This window comes from Hyposmocoma kahamanoa, unplaced genomic scaffold, assembly GCF_003589595.1.
Source record: "Hyposmocoma kahamanoa isolate Upper Pololo Valley unplaced genomic scaffold, ASM358959v1 95, whole genome shotgun sequence".
NCBI lineage: Eukaryota > Metazoa > Arthropoda > Insecta > Lepidoptera > Cosmopterigidae > Hyposmocoma > Hyposmocoma kahamanoa.
Window position 1 is genome coordinate 7,618,076 of NW_020654972.1, and position 21,128 is coordinate 7,639,203.

General features: G+C 36.1%; 1 protein-coding gene across 1 annotated transcript in view; it reads left to right on the top strand.

Annotated features, from left to right (window-relative positions):
* The window catches only part of LOC113238339, a 59,368-nt gene extending 43,217 nt beyond the window's left edge, over positions 1-16,151 (top strand). The window contains exons 2-5 of the mRNA XM_026475180.1: positions 9,443-9,617; positions 11,144-11,253; positions 15,926-16,057; positions 16,132-16,151. Of these exons, the coding sequence (XP_026330965.1) occupies positions 9,443-9,617; positions 11,144-11,253; positions 15,926-16,057; positions 16,132-16,151 (437 nt within the window). The remainder of the gene's footprint in view (positions 1-9,442; positions 9,618-11,143; positions 11,254-15,925; positions 16,058-16,131) is intronic.
* Positions 16,152-21,128: the final 4,977 nt, after the last annotated feature.

A 21,128-nucleotide genomic window follows, 5' to 3' on the forward strand; every position in this document is an offset into this window, starting at 1 on the left:
CATTTCTTCGAAAGCATTCTAAATACAAACTATAATCATTACCTATGGTTCAGCCAGCAATTCTACTCATAGAGTACAGCCTAGTCTACATTACTTACTTACTTCGCTGGCTCAGCGACCCGAAGTGGATCTTGGCCACCGATACTGAGATGTGCCACTCTTCTCTCTTCTGTGCTGCTTGTTGCCCATCGACTATATAACCAGAAATAGAGAGGAAATAAGGGCCATATATTCCTGGTAACACATTAGCGATACAGCTCTTATAAATATCAACTTTCGTTTGCACTGAAATATAGACAGGCCAACTACTGACCTGTGTGTACGTCTCCGTATATTCCAAAAAATATTCTGTATTTATTGTAATAAAGATAATATCTCTAACAATGCCGTGCTGTTCTATTCGGTGGTGTGGATATAATATGTAATTTTGCAATTTTCGTCCATTATAGCAAAGCTCAAGTTAACTGGTCGATTTGAAGTGAAACAGTTGACGACACCCGTCAATTATTTCGAACTCGGGCTAGCCAATCGGAGCACAGTTGTCACAGTAATGATATGGCAGAATAGTTTTCAAACAAATTAAATGATATTTCGTCTCTATTTCTGGTTATATACTCGATATTGTTGCCAATCGGCTATTCGAAGCTCACACAGGTCTTTGTGGACTTGGTCGATCCAGCAGTATCTAGGATGTTCAACCGGTCTTCTGCCAGACGGTTGCGCCAGATATGCTCTGTTGATTGCACGATCCTCACCCATCCTCTCGACGTGGCCAAGCCAGCGAAGTGGGGCTAATTTTGTCTCTCCCGTGATGTTAGGCTCCTTTATCAAATCCTCGATCTCCAGATTTTTCCTCATTCGCCAGGTTCCATCTTCTTCCCTAGTTGGTCCCAGAATCTTCCTAAAGATTATCCTCTCCGCCACTATGAGCTTGCTCTCCTCCTTCAACGTCAGCGTAAAGGCTTCGCATCCATACATCAACATTGGTCCAATGACTGTCTTATAGACCCGAATCTTAGTTCTCCTACTAATTAGCTTGGACACCAGGATTTGGTGAAGGGCTACTGTGCACCTCAGTGCGTTTTGGATACAGATGTCAATTCTTTTTGCCACTGGTTGGTACCGGTCACTGTGCATCCTAGATATTTAAATTTATCCACTCCTCTGTAGGTGGTTTATAATTAATTTGATTCAAAATATTGATTATTGATAGCAGTCTCGTCAAAACGAATCATACGAGCCCAAACACAAGGTGCATTTTTTTTATAATATCAAATGACGGGACGAACAAGTCGTGCGTCTGATTGATGGTAAGTTACAGGCCTGTCCATAACAATTGCAGTGCCACTCAAGAGCTTTAAGTCGCAAAGATCTGAAGGGTACTACGCCCTTCACCCTGAGTTATAAAATGACAAGTCCCATGCGCCTGTAATTTAACCAGCACCCTTACCCTTCAAAACCGGAACTCAGTAATGCTGACATTACACTTGGCGGCAGAAATAGGTAAGGTGGCAGTACTTCCATGAACGAACTCTTTCACAAGGAGCTCTACTGCTACTAGCTCTATGCTTACTACGCGAGAAGATAAAAAATTACGAAAAATCAAAGAAATGAAACCCATCTGGCAACACTACTCGTACACCATATTCATTCACTGTCATTGTCATGTTGTAGGCAAAACTATAAAACAGCCGAATTACAGGTTATCTGAAAACAGTTTACAATGACAGTTATTGAAAAGTCCCATAACACTAGATATAATTCGTTATTGACAAACAGCCGTTATTGCCATATGTAATTATTGCAACCATAGTGTAATAAGATCAAGTATGGTAACTCCGTACAAACGTTGGTAGCACCGCGACTTGCATGGACGCACGCCCACTGCGCGTCTTGTATACGCACACATTCGCATATTCTCGCAGTGCATTTGCATTATTTGGCACGGGTTGTCAAACGCGTTATTTATCATAGAATTGGAATATTCGCTCGATGTTTAAAAAACCACATCAAATAGCAGACGTTTATTGATGCGTTTATGGTTTTATTACGTTGTTACGTCGGGAAGTGAGCGTGTCTTGCAGCTTCGCCACCAATGAGGAGATTTGGTAGTCGACTTGGAGTTGACGGCTCAGCAGTGGTTACCGTTAGTTGAGCAGAGCGTGACGGAAGTGAGCGTGCTTACAGCTCCGGCACCTATCTGGAAAATAGGGAAGGTGTTGTACACGCACCCGAAACGGCTCACCTAAGGCACTAAGCCTTATGGAGAACTGGATGAAGTCCGTGCAAACGGACTGGTCTGAGGATAATCATACTCCATAATCTAGATGCTGGTATAAAAATATCAATAAGTACATAGTTACGTACAGCATTAACATTAACAAATATTATTTCATTATAACACAAGAATACTGTGATGTTTACAATAACACAGGAACAACTAAAATAATAATAATGTGACAACCCTATTCGCTCCGAGCGAAGTGTAGGCCATGTAGGCATTTACGCGCAGGAAAGGCGGAAGTTGCCCTACTTGCTTTTATTATATGTTACAACGTTATAATATTGTTTTATAGGTAAGCAAAAAGATAACTCAGACTCCCCTGAGAAGGAGTAAGAAAGTTAATAGACACTCGGACACGTTTATCATTTACAATATTTATTTAAAAACGTCAAAAAAACTTGAAAGAGAATTATGTCATCCAAGAACGCAGAAGCTGTATAATAACAATATTTTGTACAAAGTTTTCTTTCCAGTAATATTATTAAAGAACATTGCCCTTTAAATTAATTTGTAATTCCGTGAAGACGACTGACTGTAAAGAATAACCGGTTTATTTTTGTTCCTTGTGTTGATATTATATTTATATTAACGAATTTAAAAATATCAAATTGAAACTGTGTATTTCAAATATGAATAATTAGTTACATGATTCAGGTAAGTAGGCAAAATCTTAAAATTAAAGATTATGTACCCTTTTATCGTATGTTGTGTTTATACGTCAAATTAATTAATGGTTTGGTTGCGTATCTTTTAGTATTTGTTTAGTCTGTGGTATCTTACCTCTCATACCGATCTTTCATATGAAATCTTTTTAACAGTTGTCAAAAAAGGAGGAGGTTCTCAATTCGACTTTATGGTTTTTTTTTGTATGTATGTTATGATGTTACACGATAATTTACGAACCGATTTTAATGATTATTTTTTGTTGGAAAGAGGATACCTCAGTAGTGGTCCCATTTAAATTTGAAGAAAATATTCCACCTCTAAGGGTGGCTGCTCACGCATGAAGACTCATTTTTATAAATAGCGCCTAAATTTTATTATAAGGAGCAATTATTTTAATGGTTGATTTTGCTATGCTCCAATTGAAGGCGATTTTTCTCTCGATATACTTTAGCAGTGAGCTCCGATTTTTATTATCTCCTGTGGTAAGTCCCGTCTCTATAGTGGCGAAATAGGGGATGATTTCGGGTTTGTACAGTTTCTGGTAACCGATTTCAATAAAACTTTTGAGGTCGGTTTTTTTAGTACTTTGTACTGAAATTATTAAGACATGTTTTTGATTCGCACGGATTTTGTATCAATTATTTCATTCACTTCCAAGGATTTTTGGTAAGTTACACATCCAACCTTTTACCATGATCATTATTACATCTCGTAAATAAGGAATATTTGACAATGTGCGCAAAGAAGTCAGTGTTATTGATTTTTAGCGACTTGATATTTTCACAAATTTATTACAATTGCAAGTGTAGCTTCATTTAAGACATTCATTACAATACTGAAACAGTTGGTCATAATTATCTTTAATAAATTTAATATCTAAGGTATTTAAGGTATCTTTAATATCTAAGGTTTTCAGCAATCTAACTTGAATTTTTATGTATACATGTACAAAATTTGTTTTGTGTGTTAGTCTATAGCTAGAAGTATTTTTATGCCAAATATAAAACAGTCTTATTACATAAGTTTTTATTTTAGGATACATAACTTGGCGAGTATTACCCTAAGCTTATTACAAACGTGTTCAACATGGGGCCCCCCGTTAAATTTGTGGTCAATTTTTAATCCGACATAGGTATATATATCCCTTTATCAATTCATATATCTCTATTCCTCGTCACAATCAACCCATTATGCGTTCCATTCCAAGGAGAAGGTTTACGCTACATTGCTTCGGGATATCATTAACTTAATACGTGTTAGTGGGGCGTTCAGCGGGATTTTCAAGGTTTACGCGTGCGTTGTGTCTCGTATTGGATGTACATACACACGCATTCTCCTGATTGTTTTCAGCCACGGCAACTGCTTCAGATCCCTGTTGGTAGCGCTCGTACGCTCTCACGTTCTTCACGTACCCAATGTTATTAGTAAAGAGCAGCAGTAGAGCTCCTTATGTCTCACGGTGACGGGCGCAGTGGCAGTGCCCCTCAGATCTTTGCGATTGGAAGCTCTGAGTGGCACGCAACTGCTAGGGACATTCGTATAGCTTACCATCCGGCGCACGATTTGCTCGTCCCGTCACTTGATATTATGAAAAAAAAATCCGAGCGCACAGGGAGCACGTGAGCATACCGTCAATATAGTGGTAGCTAATCGCCGCAGGTCATTAGGTTTCCTGCTCATGTTGTTGAATGTTATATAGTTGGTATATCCAACACAAGACACGGTGTCCGGTGTCAAGTCCGTTTTCCGTTTTAGTCCGATTTACCTATGCAGGTAAAACGGAACGTGTGTTGGAACACATCTATGCAGTCTAGTGTACATGAGCAAGTAAACCGGAACGTGTGTTGGAACACATCTGTGCAGTTTAGTGTACCTGCGCAAGTGAACCGGAATGTGTGTTGGAACACACCTTTGCAGTTTTGTGTACATGAGTAAGTAAACCGGAACGTGTGTTGAAACACACCTGTGCAATTTAGTGTACCTGCGCAAGTAAACCGGAACGTGTGTTGTATTGGAATACACCTGTGCAGTTTAGTGTATGGCCGCCGCTAGAGTTTCCATACGCTTTCCAAAGGGCTGTGAACCGTCTTCAACCTGCAGATGTTATCACGATGTTTTTCTCCTCCTTACCGTATCCTCACCTTAAGCGTATTACCACTAAATATTCACAAATTTACGTAACTTAGAAATTCATAGGCACAAGCCTTTATAGGGATTCGATCATACGAGTACATATTTTACAACAAAGGAGCAATTACCTTTGCATAATACCGTTTTAGTTAGCGGTTAATTCAGGCTGTTAACCTTTGAAGGATCAAAAACACAGTCGGTAATGTTAATGAGTTGTTAAAGCTCTTAAAAGTTACGTTTTGCAATGTTCATTTTATTAGAAAAAGCAATTAACACTTGGGGGTTTCCGAGAAAGCTTCCTTGCAAGTTTAACGACTTCTTAAAAGATTTATTTGAGGGCTACTTAATTCTTTTAAAAACACCAAATGTTTTGCTTATATTTAATATAAAAATGACAACGCTTGACCATAATTTCGCTGATGTTAATCGCCGATGTGACGGACCATTGTACCTTTTGTTTATTCAATACACGGAAGAAACAAAAAAGTCGTGTCAGGTATCATTAGAAGGAAGACAGTATCCTTACTGCAGAGGACTTGGAACAGAAAAGAATCCTGAATGTATTTATTTACTAACAAACATTGTAATTGTTTGCTTTGGGGCAACGCCGCCGACATCTTTGTCCTGCAGAACATGCGTGCAATGTTGGCCCCAGAGTGCTTAAGAGACATAAGTTTAAAGAAATTAATTAACATTCTTACACTAACGTCACAGTACATTTATGAAAATTTTATTTATGTTAAGAAAAATATTTTTTTATAACGAAAAATAGTGACAGACATAACATTAATACGAGGAATAAAAATGAACTAGCTGTTCTAGACAGTTGTCTTCACAAAGTTTAAAATTCATTTAAGGGGCAATGTATGTGCTTCTATAATAAGATTCCTATTGATATTCAAAATTTGTCATTTACAAGGTTTAAAAGTCTTGTGAAACAAAAACTTTATACTAAAGGTTATTATACAACTTATGCGTACTATCAGTTCCAGAGTTCGTCCAGGTTAGTACTGCCACCTTACCTATTTCTGCCGCCCAGCAGTAATGTCATCATTACTGTGTTCCGGTTTCGAAGCGTAAGGGAGCTGGTGAAATTACAGGCACATGGGATTTGTCTACTTATGTCTCAGGGTAACAGGCGCAGTGGCAGTGCCCCTTAGATCTTTGCAATTTAAAGCTCTGAGTGGCACTGCAACTGTTATGGATAGGCGTGTAGCTTACCGTCACTTGATATTATTAAAAAAATATTGTCCATTTTAAATTTCGTGCAATGGATTCGAATCCGGCCGGATCGAAGGAATTTTTTCTGAGTGTTCGATCTTTGTGTTAATAATTATAATATTATATTTATTTTAAGAATGGACTACTACAGCTTATTGAAATAAAATGTTAAACGTATAAACAATATAAAATAAATATCAAAAAGTCGTTAAATATTTATTAGCATTTAAAAGAAATTCCTTTCCACAATAGAATATTTTCCGCAGACACGTAATAAGTAGCAACACGTGTAGAGAACTACGCAACAGGTGAAAAACACTTTTTAAACTTTTATTTTCCACGTGTCGTACTGCTGCTGTGCTGTCTACAAGATGGATGGTCTATCATTGTGCTATTTCTGTTCTCTTTCCTTTTTTATAAAGACTACACAGAACAGCGAGTGTACATAAAGATTAACTAAGCGAAGATTCGATGTGAAATTTAAAAACATCATAATCATCGTCTACGCCTCTACATTCCTTTGTAGAGACAATCGAGTGGCACTTTGTACAATGAAATATGTTTTCAATATGTTTGTATGTCTGATGTTTGACCGAGCTTTACCTGTTTTTACTAAACGGCTTTAAAAAAGGAGGAGATTCTCAATGCGCTGTTTTCTTTTTGTATGTTTTGCGATGACTTCTACACTTGTGAACCGATTTCGATAATTATTTTTTTGTTTCAAAGAGGCTTCAAGAGCTTTAATAGTGATGCTATTCAAATTTGAACAAAATCTTCAAATCTAAGGGTGGCAAACTGGGTGATGAATCTGGTTTATTGGATTTCCCCCTTTTTCCGTTAACTGATTTCAATAAAACTAAGCAAATATATGTAATTACACAAACATTTGAGGACGGTTTTATTTACTTTTAATTCTTACTGTCAACCTGAGTTTCCACAAATAAATTAAATATGAATGATTTGACACAAGTTGCTATATTTTATTCATCTACAAAAAAACTTTTACAAAAACCTATGTATACCTAGACACTCAAGCTTTTGTTAAAAGGGTTGAATGTCAAGCGGTTTTTTCCCGTCCTTTTACGACAAAGTGACGCTGATTTAACTTCGCTAAAGGGTAGAATAATGAGGCACTTTTCTCTAATTTCCCCTAGGATCTGTTAGTTTCACGACTTTTTGTTCTATGTATTCAATTTAATTTGTATGTATAATATAGGTCTGTTCTTTGCAATATTTGTACGCCTTTCGTTTACGATTGCGCGAAACTTCTCGTTGTTCTTATTGGTGTGATTGCTGCCGACTTGCTTACCAAAAAAATTATCAAAAAGTAAGAATTCCGCCTCGCTAAGGAGCTTTCGGTTGGCCATTTATGAAGCCTCCAGTGTTTAGAAGGCTGCCAGCTATTTCCGACAAGTCTTCCAGCACGCAGCCCCAAGGTGCGTCCCTTGATTAAATTTTCTACCTCTAACTATAGTCTGTCTTTTATGAAGACGGAGTAAAATGACAGGTCATTGAGCAAAAGTGTTGCCCGCTTGCGAGCAGCTAGTGATTGCAGTCGATAAATATTCTATCGACTATCAACTGAATATTGGTCATGCTTATGGAATAAATAGCCGCACTTGTTTCACTTGAATCAACCTCGATCCGGCTGGTCTTGTTAAAATGTAGGTATATTAATAAAAAATAATCTCGATACTAGTAGACCAACTGTCAAAATAAGAATAAAGAAGGCAATAACACAATTAGTAATCATTAGAACGTCGTAACATTCGCAATTCAGTAATTTTTGGCAAAATTTTATTTTCTTTTACAATCCATCGATAAATATCGACAACAACTACTTACACAACTATTTAAAATTTTATGAAAACTGGCAACCCCACAAATGTTATTTCACTCCGCAATCGCGCTGGGCCTTTTGGAGGGAAAAGTGTCGTTTTTATATTGATTTTCAATTACTTTGTGAAATCTAGTTTAAAGTGGAATAGAATAGTGCTATTGTGCCTTAATCGAAGATTAAAACGCGAAATTATACGAATCTCGAACTGAAATACCCGTATCGGCCCGTTCTAAGGAATCCCGAGTCAATCCAAGCACGCCGCCTCAAATTGCCTATCCTCTTTGTGGTGGCCATATTTACAGAAATATAATTAAACGTTTATGTTTTCGGCTGAAGAACTTTGTTTCCATGGCCAGCAATAATTTATAAAAAAAAAAATATTTCACTCCGTCTTCAGAAAAGGCAGACTATAGAAGGTTTAAAGATACAAGATCTATTGTCTGTTTTCAACTATGTCAAGCATATATACTGTATAATTTCCTATATTTAAATGCCATTTAATTATTTATTTTATAATGGCCTTCAAACAGAATAGTGAACTTCAAGGTGGCGTCGCCTACCTTTACAAAAATGTTAGCAGTCCTGATTTAGATATATTCAGTGATAATATCCATTACTTCAAAAGAAAATTAACTAAAAAAATTAATTAATTAAGTTTCTATAGTATTTCTCATGTACCTGTTCTATTGTTATCTAGTTTAATTTATTTATGTATGTTAATTTGTTAAAAATGTTAATTTAGTTTATGATTCTTGTTTTGACATTGGCGTCAACTTTTATAATTGTTGTGTTTACAATGTAGAACACCCAAGTCAAATAAGATAAAAATATATTATGAGACTAATGTTGTGTTGCTAATAAATAAATAAATAAACAAAAACTACCGGCGCCTAGTATTTCTCGGTAGACGAGTGCAGACTTAACATTTTCATTTTATAATAAATATAAAATACGAGAGTTTCAGCGCCCAGTTACACGACACGAAAGTTTACGCCCAGTTACCACACCTTCGTGTACATTAATGGGGAATCTGAATTCTATTTACTAGGCAACAACATTTAAATTCCATTGAATAATACAACCGCGCGGTCGCCACGTAGACCAAAGTCAAGCCAGACTCGCCCGGGATGCTCATTTAAGTTAAAACGTAAAAGTTAAGTTAAATAGAGCGTATTTTGCCATGACAGTTAGACGCACGCGGTCTCTGCGCGGTGGCAACACGGCAGCCGCGCGGCGTGAGCGCGATGAAATTATTCGACAGTGCACCCTTTCCAGCTGATGATTATATTTATTGTTCTCAGTCGCAGCAGCCTCCGAGGCCGAAAACAGCGCGTTTCGTCCGCAGCAGAGCCTGGACCTTCTCCGCCTGCTAATGGAAAAGCCCTGGATCGGCATGGGCCCTCACCATCGCTGGGACCGACCACCGCGTATTGAAGTAGACCCGGATGACCGGAATTATGCGGATGACGTCATCAGGTTAGATCGTTACTACATCTTCGACCGTGGAGAAAGCTAGTAAGCAGTGCTACGATTCGTCAGAAGTAGGAGGTTGTGCGTATGTGAGACCCCAATTCCCAAACCAAAGTGTTTTACTCCGGTGCTCTGTCCGATAACCATCGAAACAATTACCGTCAAATAAGTAATACAGTTAACAAATGGAATTCCCTTCCAGCGCACGTATTTCCTTCTTCTTACGATATCGGGTCCGTCAAATGAGGCGTGAAGAGGCATCTTCTGATGTCCTCTACATGAACGCGACTAAGTGGCAAAATATTTTCTGAGATATAAAAAAACCATAACCCAGTTTTAGAATGTTGAAATTGTTTCATGATATTTCAGCTATGCGCCGTTAGGGTAAGCTCCGATAAGTCGAATACGGTAACTAATTTTAACAATTTTTAGAGGAAAATTTTGTGCTCCATTTTTTCTATTTAAAACGGATATTTGGCCGTTTGTCACTGTAGTTAGTGGACGGCAGTCTTGTAGGTGTCAGGATGGGTGGCTAAGGCAGTGATTGTATCAACACTTCATAGGTGCGTAGGTACCTTCACGTTTGGATTCCACTTTCAATTTAACATCAGGTGGAGTGGAGTCATCTGCCTGTCGTGTAAAAAAAAAAAAAATCGACCATATCAAAAAATAATGTCAAATATGAAGGTTCATTCGCATCATACGTTTTTTAATTCGTTCGAGCATTAATTATTTGACAGTAATTGTTTCGGAAGGAGGAGAACGGGAGTACACCGTTTTATAATAATAATAACGCACACATTCAACATAGTCCCGCACTAAGGAGACCCTGTATCGCGGGTGCCATGGACACACACATAGACAACCACAAATTACACTCGAACTCCCGAGAGAAATAAATGTAGGCAATACAAATATTTCTCCCGGCCCGGGAATGGAACCTGGGACCTCTGTGTTGCAGTGTGGCGTGGTAACCGTTCGAGCGCGGAGGTAGTTAAATTATAATAATAAAGTGACGGGACGAACAAGTCGTGTCCTTGATAGTACGTAAGCTACAGGCCTATCCATAACAGTTGCAGTGCCACTCAGAGCTTTAAATCGCAAAGATCCGAGTGGCACTGCAACTGCGCCCGTAACCCTGAGACATAATTATCCACGGGACCCATCTTCCTGCAATTTCACCAGCACCCTTACCCTTCAAAACCGGAACACAGTAATCAGCTGACACTACTGTTTGGTGGCAGAAATAGGTAAGGTGGCAGTACTTCCCTGGGCGAGCCCTTTCACAAGGAAATTTTTTTTAATATCATGGTGTTTTATTACCATGATTTTTATGTACATTGATACAAAGATCGAAAAAACACAACTGGACTCGAACCAGCGTCTGTTGCCTCACCAAGGCTACCGCTCTTAGAAATTTCTCTATGTGCTTGTTATAGATCTTTGTATGGGGTGTAAACGAATTTCTCGCCGTAGCGCCACCTTGTGAGAAACTTATGAAACTAGTTCTGATTTGAAATATTGTTGCTTAGGAGTGCAAGCGAGAAGCGGTCAGCGGTGGCGACGGCACTGAACGCGGGGCGGCGGCGTCGCCAGCCGGCGCCCGCGCTTGGTAAGGCAGTCACGCCGTATGTCGGCGTCGGTAAGCAGCGCCGAGAATAACAGCCTAGCATGCTCTGTGTGCAAGCGTCTAGCTGACATATCTATTGCATATAAAAAAAAACTCAAATTTGGGTGGCGATTGGTTTTCTTTCAAAACCACGGTTGAAAGTGATAATTATCATTGACATTTATATAATTTATTGAACGGAACAACTGAATGCTACCGCTAGCAATGTCGTGTCACTTGTTTGTATTAGGCACTGTTCTCTCGTTCTCCGTTCCACATCCGTCCGAGACATTTTTTGTTTAATACATTACAAATGAGTAATACTCGATCAAATAAAAAAAAACAAATTACTTCACATTATCTTTTAATTAGGCCGAGTATTATACTCGAGTATTAATATGATACTTATTGACAGTAATTGTTTCGGACGAATGTCGGACAGAGACGTCAAACGTGTCAAACGTGTCATAATGTCAATTTCAAAAAGTCACAAACCAAATCGTTTGCCTAAAGATATTTTTTCGTTTCTGTTTACTTTCTCCCTATTTGTCACTTTTGGTGAAAAATTAAAGCAACTAATTTATTTTTTTAAATTAATATATCGGATAATTATTGGATCACCGTTTGCATCGCTGCTAAAACTCGCCATATGTCTTAGAGGCCGCTTTAATAATAAACGTTTCATGTTGTGTGCGCAACTGGAATAATATTACGCAAGATCTATAACAAACAATTTTACTTACAACGCAGAAATATAATACTATACTAATACAGATACCCAATCTCATACAAAGAATATCACACGCGTAACACTGCTTATTCGGGTGCTTATTTTTATCAATGATGGTAGATAAATTAATAGTAACAAAATTAATTAATCAAAAAGTACACAAATAAATATTTAAAATTCCTAAAATCTTGTTTAAATAGTTTTGCATTATTTTTTCATATTTTATACTTCTTTTTTAGCATAATAAGTATACCTCAAACTTTCGAGATTCAATACGTTATATATTTTTTTATTCAAGTGTCGCCATCTACAGTTTTAAGTATGTACTAAAGTTAATTTGCATGAATTGATACCCCAAGTTTGAACATTTTGCTCGTGACTTCGAGACTAAATTAAATAGCTGAAATATGTACTTATTAAAGCAATAGGTTCATATTATATGCAGACGAAAATCGAGCATTCCATTAGCAATAAATATTGTCTCTTCTTTACGTTCTTGGTTAGATATTAATTTCCGGCCATAAAGTAGCCATTTAACTCAGCACTGTTTGAGGAATTCCTGCAGCTGCTACGCGATTCTTGTATTACATTGCACTTATAGAATAAGCTATTTATTTTACACAATACTTACAATTATAATGACTAAGTAGAAATCTACTAATTTACAATCATTGTGTCACAAGGGCGGTATGTAGATTTAAATGCTTAAATAGCCCGAACATTTGTAATTGCATCCGCCTGTACGGCGTACAATGTTTTTCATCATACATCAAAAGTTCTTTATTCATATCTTAAAAATAATACGAACTAGGTACTTTACACTTTTTTTTTATTATAATATCAAACGATGGTACGAACAAGTCGTGCGCCTGATGGTAAGCTACACGCCTGTTCATAACAGTTGCAGTGCCACTCAAAGCTTTAAATCGCAAAGATCTGAGGGGCACTGCCACTGCATCCGTCGCCCTGAAATATAAGTTGACAAGTCCCATGTGCCTGTAATTTCTTCAGCACCCTTACCCGTCAAAACTGCAACGCAGTAATGCTAACATTCCTGCTTGGCGTAAAGTAATAAGTAAGGTGGCAGTACTAGCCTGGATGGACTCTTTCACAGGAGGATTTTTTTAAAGTTTAGATATAAATGAAATTTTATCTCGCAGGCGTAAAATAGTTATTAACCAATTTCGTTCGTACAATTTTAAAGCCTCTATCCTAAAAATCCATCAATTTTCACATATACATAATTTGTTTCATGCAGTTTGTATTATTTTTATGATTACCTCCCCTACACGTAAAGTGGGGTTTATTTATTTTTTCCATTTGATCCCATGATGTGGGGTGTCTTAAGATAGATCTTTCAAAAATAATGGGGCTCGTTGACACCTTTTTTATCAATTTGCGAAATATTAAACTTTAAAGTGCTAATTTTTTGAGTTAGGTTGGAGTCTAGTGTCCCCAACTTGCCAGCTAAACGGTTGTATTTAGAAACTGAAAAAAATCACGAGAGTAGTATATAAAACGAAATTTAAAGGATAACTATCACAGCTACGTAGGCTTTACAAGTTCATGAGTTATAACTCAATTAACAAAAAGATTAACATAAAAAATTTACGTAGTCAAAAGTCAAAATCGTGGTTTCGTACAAATTTCAATGAAAATTAATTTGATAAAATTATTAGTTATTTAGAACAGATTATTATCATTTCAATTTATGAACCACTAGCTTTCGATCGGCCACTACGGAACCCTATACTAAGTATACTTTGAGTACACGTGACTTTATTATTATACCAAGGCATGCCAAGGTGGTACAAGAAAATATAACTTTGGTGTCCATACAACCAAAATACTTCTTTTTAATACCTACATAATCGGGTATTTGTATAAAATACATATACAAAACATACTAAAACAAAGCAGGGTCATCAAATCAGAATAAATGACGCAAATATTCATAGCAATCACAAGATTGAACGTAAAAAGTTACAACAAAAAACATAGCCAAGTTGTAAACAACGACATCGATGCTGCGATTTCATTTTTACTAGAAAACCTTCAAAGATAAAATGATCGTTTTACAAAGGTTCTCGGGACAAGTTCCAATCAACTGATAGCACCATTGTTTTTTTTGTTTCAATAAAAAGTCTGAAATATGCAATTTGTTTCGATAAGACAGTTCTATAAACGAAAATAACAAAGGGCGAAGAAAGGACGTAAATACCAAACTACATATTTACAAGACGTCTTGTCTATTTATCTAAAACTAACAAAAGAAAAATACACCAATAGTTGGCTGTATGGTTTTAAATGTTGCCCTTTCGTCACATGAACAATAAAATTAACTCATTAAAAAAGCAATAAATCATGATTGAGACAAGCAACATTTGAGTCAAACAAAACAGTACAAGTCCCACAGTGTTTTGTAATTACATTACAAGAATCTTTCGGCTGTTAAAGAAAAAAATAAAAAATTTATTATAATACCTAGAAATTATACAATCATTGTGTCACAAGGGCGATATGTAAACAATTACGAACAGGGAGACTCTCGTTCTGCCGTCTCCGTCTCCGACATTTTTTTTTTTTTTTTTTTTTTTATAATAGTAAGTGACGGGACGAACAGGTCGTGAGCCTGGTGGTAAGCTACACGCATGCCCATAACAGTTGCAGTGCCACCAAGAGCTTTAAATTACAAAGATCTTGGGGGCACTGCCTCTGCGCCCGTCACCCTGAGACATAAGTTGACAAGTCTCATGTGCCTGTAATTTCACCAGCACCCTTACCCTTCACAACCGGAACACAGTAATGTGACCATTACAGCTTGGCGGTAGAAACAGGTAGACATATGTAGACCCCCAGATTGAAATGCTTAAATGGTCCGAAAGTTTGTAATTGCTGTTATGCTCGTAAGGCGTACAATGTTTTTCATCACACTTTTTAATATTAGTTTTATGGCAACGGAATAAATCCCTCAAGCCAAATCTTCGACAATTTCTTCATTTCTTTTTTAAATTATGTATATAAAAGAATTTGTTTTTCGAATTTATTTCTTTAGCAGACATTTTCGTAAAGCATTTAATTCATATATAAGTATACATATATGTACATAAGTCCTCGTCTGTCATTAAATATTGTAATACTGTGACAACTATGTCGTTCGAGGATGACATTAGTGTTATAATTATCTTGTGTAATCATGTAAGTCAATGTGTGTAATGACTTATTTTAACTTGTATTTCTGAGAAGTGGCAAAACCAGGTAGCCAGACCAGTGATGTAAACTGAAAAAAAAAAAAAAATTTTTTTTCAACATTTTTTAAAAAAGCAGCACTCTTGCTTTTTCTAATGTTTTTTTAAAGTAAAATAAATTATCTGAAATTAAATTAGACACTAATTGTGTAAATACTAATTATTTTACATTATGAATACTGTAAATATGAATTTCCAAATTAATGATTCACTTGACCACACTTGACGCTCAACAACAACGAAGAGTTCACTGGACTCAATTATCAAATTAAAGACTAAACAATAATATTAGAATGATTTTTTTATTGGAGAATTTTCGTCTATAGATAAAAACGTTAATGAATGTTAGTTAGAGCAATTTATATATGACAAATAATATTAAAACGGTTTGTTTTATGTTTCTGTTGTTTTTTTTTTCACCTCAGTAAAAACCTTTTATAAAACACTAAGCCAGAGCACAGGCATTGTGCTTCATTTAGATATCAGTCTCCCACAAAATTATGCCTACTAAATATGTTTAATATGTTTTGTACATAAAAATTTTAATGTCATATTATAAATGTAGTAATTTTTAGCGTTATTACCATTGATACTTTATGAATTTATGAACATAAATTCAACATACTATGGTGTTTTATTAGGCTATTGATATTGGTGCTAAGATATTGTATCCTGTCTAATTAATACACGGTGAACAGATAAATGTATTATATTAACTTGTACTCAGGAGTCCTTAACGACATGGGAACCTTCTTCGACTCTCTGCGAGACAACTTAGAGACTCTGGCTTCCCTCTCGCCTGAACAACGGTCTACGCTCTTCCAGGAACCCCCTACTGTTGTGCACGCACCCTCCTCTGGTGAGTAGTTTATTTTAAATGAGTATAAAATCCACAACCTTTTTTACATACATTTTCAATATCTTTAATTTTAGGTGTAATCGACGACAAGTGACAAGAAAAGTGATGTGGGATATTAAAAATGAGAATCTTTAAAAAAATTAGAAAAGTAATTTAAAATTGCATAACTAACTGACTGATTTATGAGGCCATGTAAACGTGTTTATTTTGAATTTTAACTTTTATCATCATTATCATATTCAAACATATGTAACCCTTTAAAAAGTTTACAATCAACTAACTTACAAAGTCCCAAATATTTTAAAATTTTTTTTATTAAAAAATAAGTGCGCATTTGATTACCATCTCACTTGATGGAAAGTGACGATGAAGTCGACAATAGAGCATGCACACCTAAATAATGCCTATTCACTCTCGCCTTGAAAAGGTCCAAATTATAACGTTCAGGGAACAAGTCTGCAGGCAGGGAATTCCACTTCAAAGCCGTTCGCCATATAAATGTGGAAGCGTAACGCTTCGTGCGAATCCTTGGAATATCCACAACATAGTGGGGTGGAACCTTAGCCTACGTCTGGTCTTCCGATGTTGGAAAGGACAAGGCAGATTTCATTCGTGTAATTCTCTCCCACACTCTCCGTGATATATCCTGTAGAATACCGATAAGCAGGCAACTTTACGGCGGTGTTCAACGCTTGGCAGCTTCGCCTCTACTACTACCATAATTAATCCATACATAATTCCGTACAATATTTGACGCGATGATTGTTCTCGTGATAGCAAATAAGTTTTTATGATAACCAGGTTAGGAGCGTAGTTTCACGAGATACACACTTATGTACAAGTTAATAGAAAGTTGTACATGGGTATATATTTCTTGTAATTATGTTTATTTATTTTTTTATTTATTTATTTATTTAATAAGGCTTACCAACTAAATACATACAGGTACGTTACAAAAGAAACCATTATATATATAAAAATACTATGCATGCATTTAAATTAAAGGTATGCACAACATTATACATAAAGGTATTATTTTATCGGCACTAAAGTTTGACAAGATTGAAGAACAATACTACACTGACTATTAAATTGAAATAAATTTGAATGAATTTAAAGCCCCCAAAGAGCTTGTTGTTGACTTAGTTCTTAGTTATGTTCTTAACTTAGTTATCATAAAAACTTTCTTGCTATCCTGAGAACAATCATCGCGTGAAATATTTGGGATTTTTTATACACCCTATATAAAACACGTATGCTTAACAATCGTCTAGAACTGAACATTCTCAGATACGTCATACAATCGTAAAGTTAAATTAGTTCTGCGTGTATAATCGATTCCATGGAAATGTGAAATCGTAATGCAATTTAACTTTTGCTTACCTTTTTCTAGTTTAATAAATCCATAAGGATGAGAATCCCACAGTTATTTATATCTGTTCGCCTTGACATCGAATAAAATTAGTGATGATTACAATAAACCAATGTTGGTCAAAGTGATAATGGACAATAAAAACAACGTCAATTAATTATGTTAGTGGCAGTGGATCTCCTTGTGAAAGAGTTCGTCCAGGGAAACACTGCCACCTTACCTATTTCTGCCGCCAAGCAGTAATGTCAGCATTACTGGCACGGTGTAATTACAGGCACATGAGACTTGTCAACTTATGCATCAGAGTAACGGGCGCAGTGGCAGTGCCCCTCAAATTTTTGCGATTTAAAGCTCTGAGTGGAAATGCAATTGTTATAAACTGGCGTGTAGTTTACCTTAAGGCGCACGACTTGTCCGTCCGTCCTGTCACTTGATATTATAAAAAAAGTCTTGAAATTAAAAGTATTTTTAACCGACTTCAAAAAAAGGAGGAGGTTCTCAATTAGACTGTATGTTTTTTTGTATGTATGTTACGCGATAACTCCGGTATTTGTGAGCCGATTTTCATGATTCTTGTTTTGTTGGAAAGAGAGTACCTCCATAGTGGTCCTATTTCATTTTGAAGAAAATCATCCACCTCTATGGATGGCTGATCACGCATGAACATTCATTTTTGTAAATAGCGCCTAAATTCTATTCAAGGAGCAATTATTTTAATGGTTGGTTTTGCTATTCTCCAATTCAAGGTGTTTTTCTCTCTCAATATAATTTGAGTAGTGAAAACCAATTGTTATTATCTCATGTGTCAAATTCCGTATAGTGGTGAACTAGGGGATATTTCAATAAAACTTGGCAAATAGATCTAATTACACGTATATTGAGGTCGGTTTTTTTAGTACTCTGTACTGAGATTATAATAAGAATTTTTTTAAAAGAAATTGGATGAAATTTTGCGAAATGCCTCAAGTAATAATAATAATAACCCACACGCTCATAGCCCAGCACTAGAGAAACTCTATATCGCGGGCGCCATGGACACACCCATAGACAACCACAAATTACACCGAAACCCACGTGAGAAGTAGATGTAGGCCATACAACTATTTCTCCCGACCCGGGAATCGAACCCGAGACCTCTGCGTGGCAGTCCGTGACGGTACCATACCGTTTGGCCACGGAGGCAGTCACAGTGTCTGAATTGTAAATGTTACGAAGGTCTTATGATTACTAATTGCGTTATTGAATTTAAAGAATAAAAATCTCTAAAATAGTCTTTATTGAAAATTTCATGAAAAGAAAATTACTGTTAATCGAATTTGTTTTATTAATCGTTCGTTAGAACTAAATCTCATCAAAGAGTTGACGAATTTAGACTCTTTGTACACTTATTCTCTTATCTGCAGATGCAAAAAAAATCTATAAAATGTAATTGAAGTTAGCGCCCACCACAATTAAAGCATCTATTCTTATTGAATAAAATTTTATTCAGAATATTTTAAAAAAATCATCGGCGAAGGTGCTGCGATATTTGATAGGTATTCAAAATTTCACCCTCTTTTCACATGCTCGTTGCATGAGTATGGTGGTAAGCTACACGCCCGTCCATAGTAGTTGCAGGGCCACTCAGAGCTTTAAATAGCAACGATTGGGGCACCGTCACTGCTCCCGTCACCCTGAGACATAAGTTGTAAGTAAGTAACAATGCAGTAAGGCTCACATTACCATGTGGTGACATAAATTGGTAAAGTGGCAGTACTTCTCTGGACGAACTCGTTCACAAGGAGCTCTGCCGTATCGTTAATGACAATTACCTGTTTAGGGTTTAGGTCCTATTTTATTTTATTGTATTTTATAATTTATAGATTATTCTATATTATTTAAAGTTACTACCTCAGGTCGAATTCAAATTTTTCCCGTATTGGATCGGTTCTATTGCGCGGGTCGAGCAGTAGGGACACTGGCTATATAATACAGAATTATTTTTTTTACGAACGAAGTTAAAGCCACTTGAAAAATGTATATCGTATGTGTTCTATTCAGTTCAGTTGATATAAAAAAAAATCATTGGTATATTATGTAAACTTACATATATGTACATTTCATCGCTGCACTAGGTTCCTTCGCGTTTGGATACCACTTTCCACTTAACATCAGGTGGAGTGGAATCATTTGCCTGTCATGTATTAAAACAAAAAAAAAAAAAAAAATACAGCGGTTTTATTGTAAAATTTCGAGGTAAGTTTGTGTTTCTTTTCTATCGTGAAAATTTTTGGGAAATGTGTTTTCACACCGTATACTAATCAATGTACATCCTCAATTTTACTATATAGTTTTTTCAAAGGGATTGATTCACGAATCTCACTGTTATGCGAAATCAACCAAAGCCATTTGAGGTTGTATAGATTCTTAATATTTACGTTAATGTATACTCAAAATGTTTTATATCTTGTAATGCCTTAATAACGAATTTAATTATTATTATTCTGCCGTCCACTAACTATAACGCAGTTAAGTGACAAACGGTCAAATATCCGTTTTAAATAGAAAAAGATAGAGCACAATTTAAAAAAAACCAGTTAAAATTAGTTAACGTGTTCGACATATCGAAACTTACCATAACGACGCGTAGCCGAAATATCATTAAACATTTTCAATATTCTAAAACTGGGTTATGGTTTTTATAAATAAATATTTTGTCACTTAACCGCATTTTAGTTAACGGACGGCAGTATTATAATTTGTTTCATGTAACTCGTATTATTTTTACGACATTTAAAGTACTTTTGACTATAGTGTGGCTGTATTTAACCAAAGCTACGAAAACATTGTCCAGTAACCTTTTCGCTAATGAGCCTTTAGTTCTCGTCGTTAAAGCCTTTCGTGATCGAAGCCTGGCTTCAAAGATTAAATTTAGTTATCCAGTCTCCAAGTACGATGCGAGGCCTTGATGAAAATTTTAATTTTTAACTAGAAGAGTTATAATTTCAGTAGAGAGTACTAAAAAAACCGACCTCAAAAGTACGTGGAATTACATATAATTACCACGTTTTATTGAAATCGGTTACCGGGTAGTGCGCAAACCCAGATTCATCCCCTAGTTCGCCACTAAAATATAATAAAAATCGGTTCTCATTTCTCAAAGTATATTGAGAGAGAAAAACGTTTTGAATTGGAGAATAGCAAAATCAACAATTGAAATAATTGCTGCTTATAATAAAATTTAGGCGCTATTAATAAAAATGAAACTTTATGCGTGAACAGCTACCCTTAGAGGAAATCATCCGATTTTCTCCAAAATTAAATGGGACCACAGTGGAGATGCCCTCTTTCCAACAAAAAAAAGGATCATTTAGATTTACATCAATTAGATCTATTTGCCAAGTGTTATTGAAATGTCCCCTAGTTCGCCACTATACGGAACTTGACACAGGAGATAATAAAAATCGGTTTTCACTACTCAAACTATATTGAGAGAGAAAAACGCCTTGAATTGGAGAATAGCAAAACCAACCATTAAAATAATTGCTTCTTGAATAAAATTTAGGCGCTATTTATATAAATGAAAGTTCATGCTCGATTAGCCACCCTTAAAGGTGGATGATTTTCTTCAAAATGGAATGGGACCACCATGGAGGTACCCTCTTTCCAACATAACAAGAATCATGAAAAAAGGTTCACAAATACCGAAATTATCGCGTA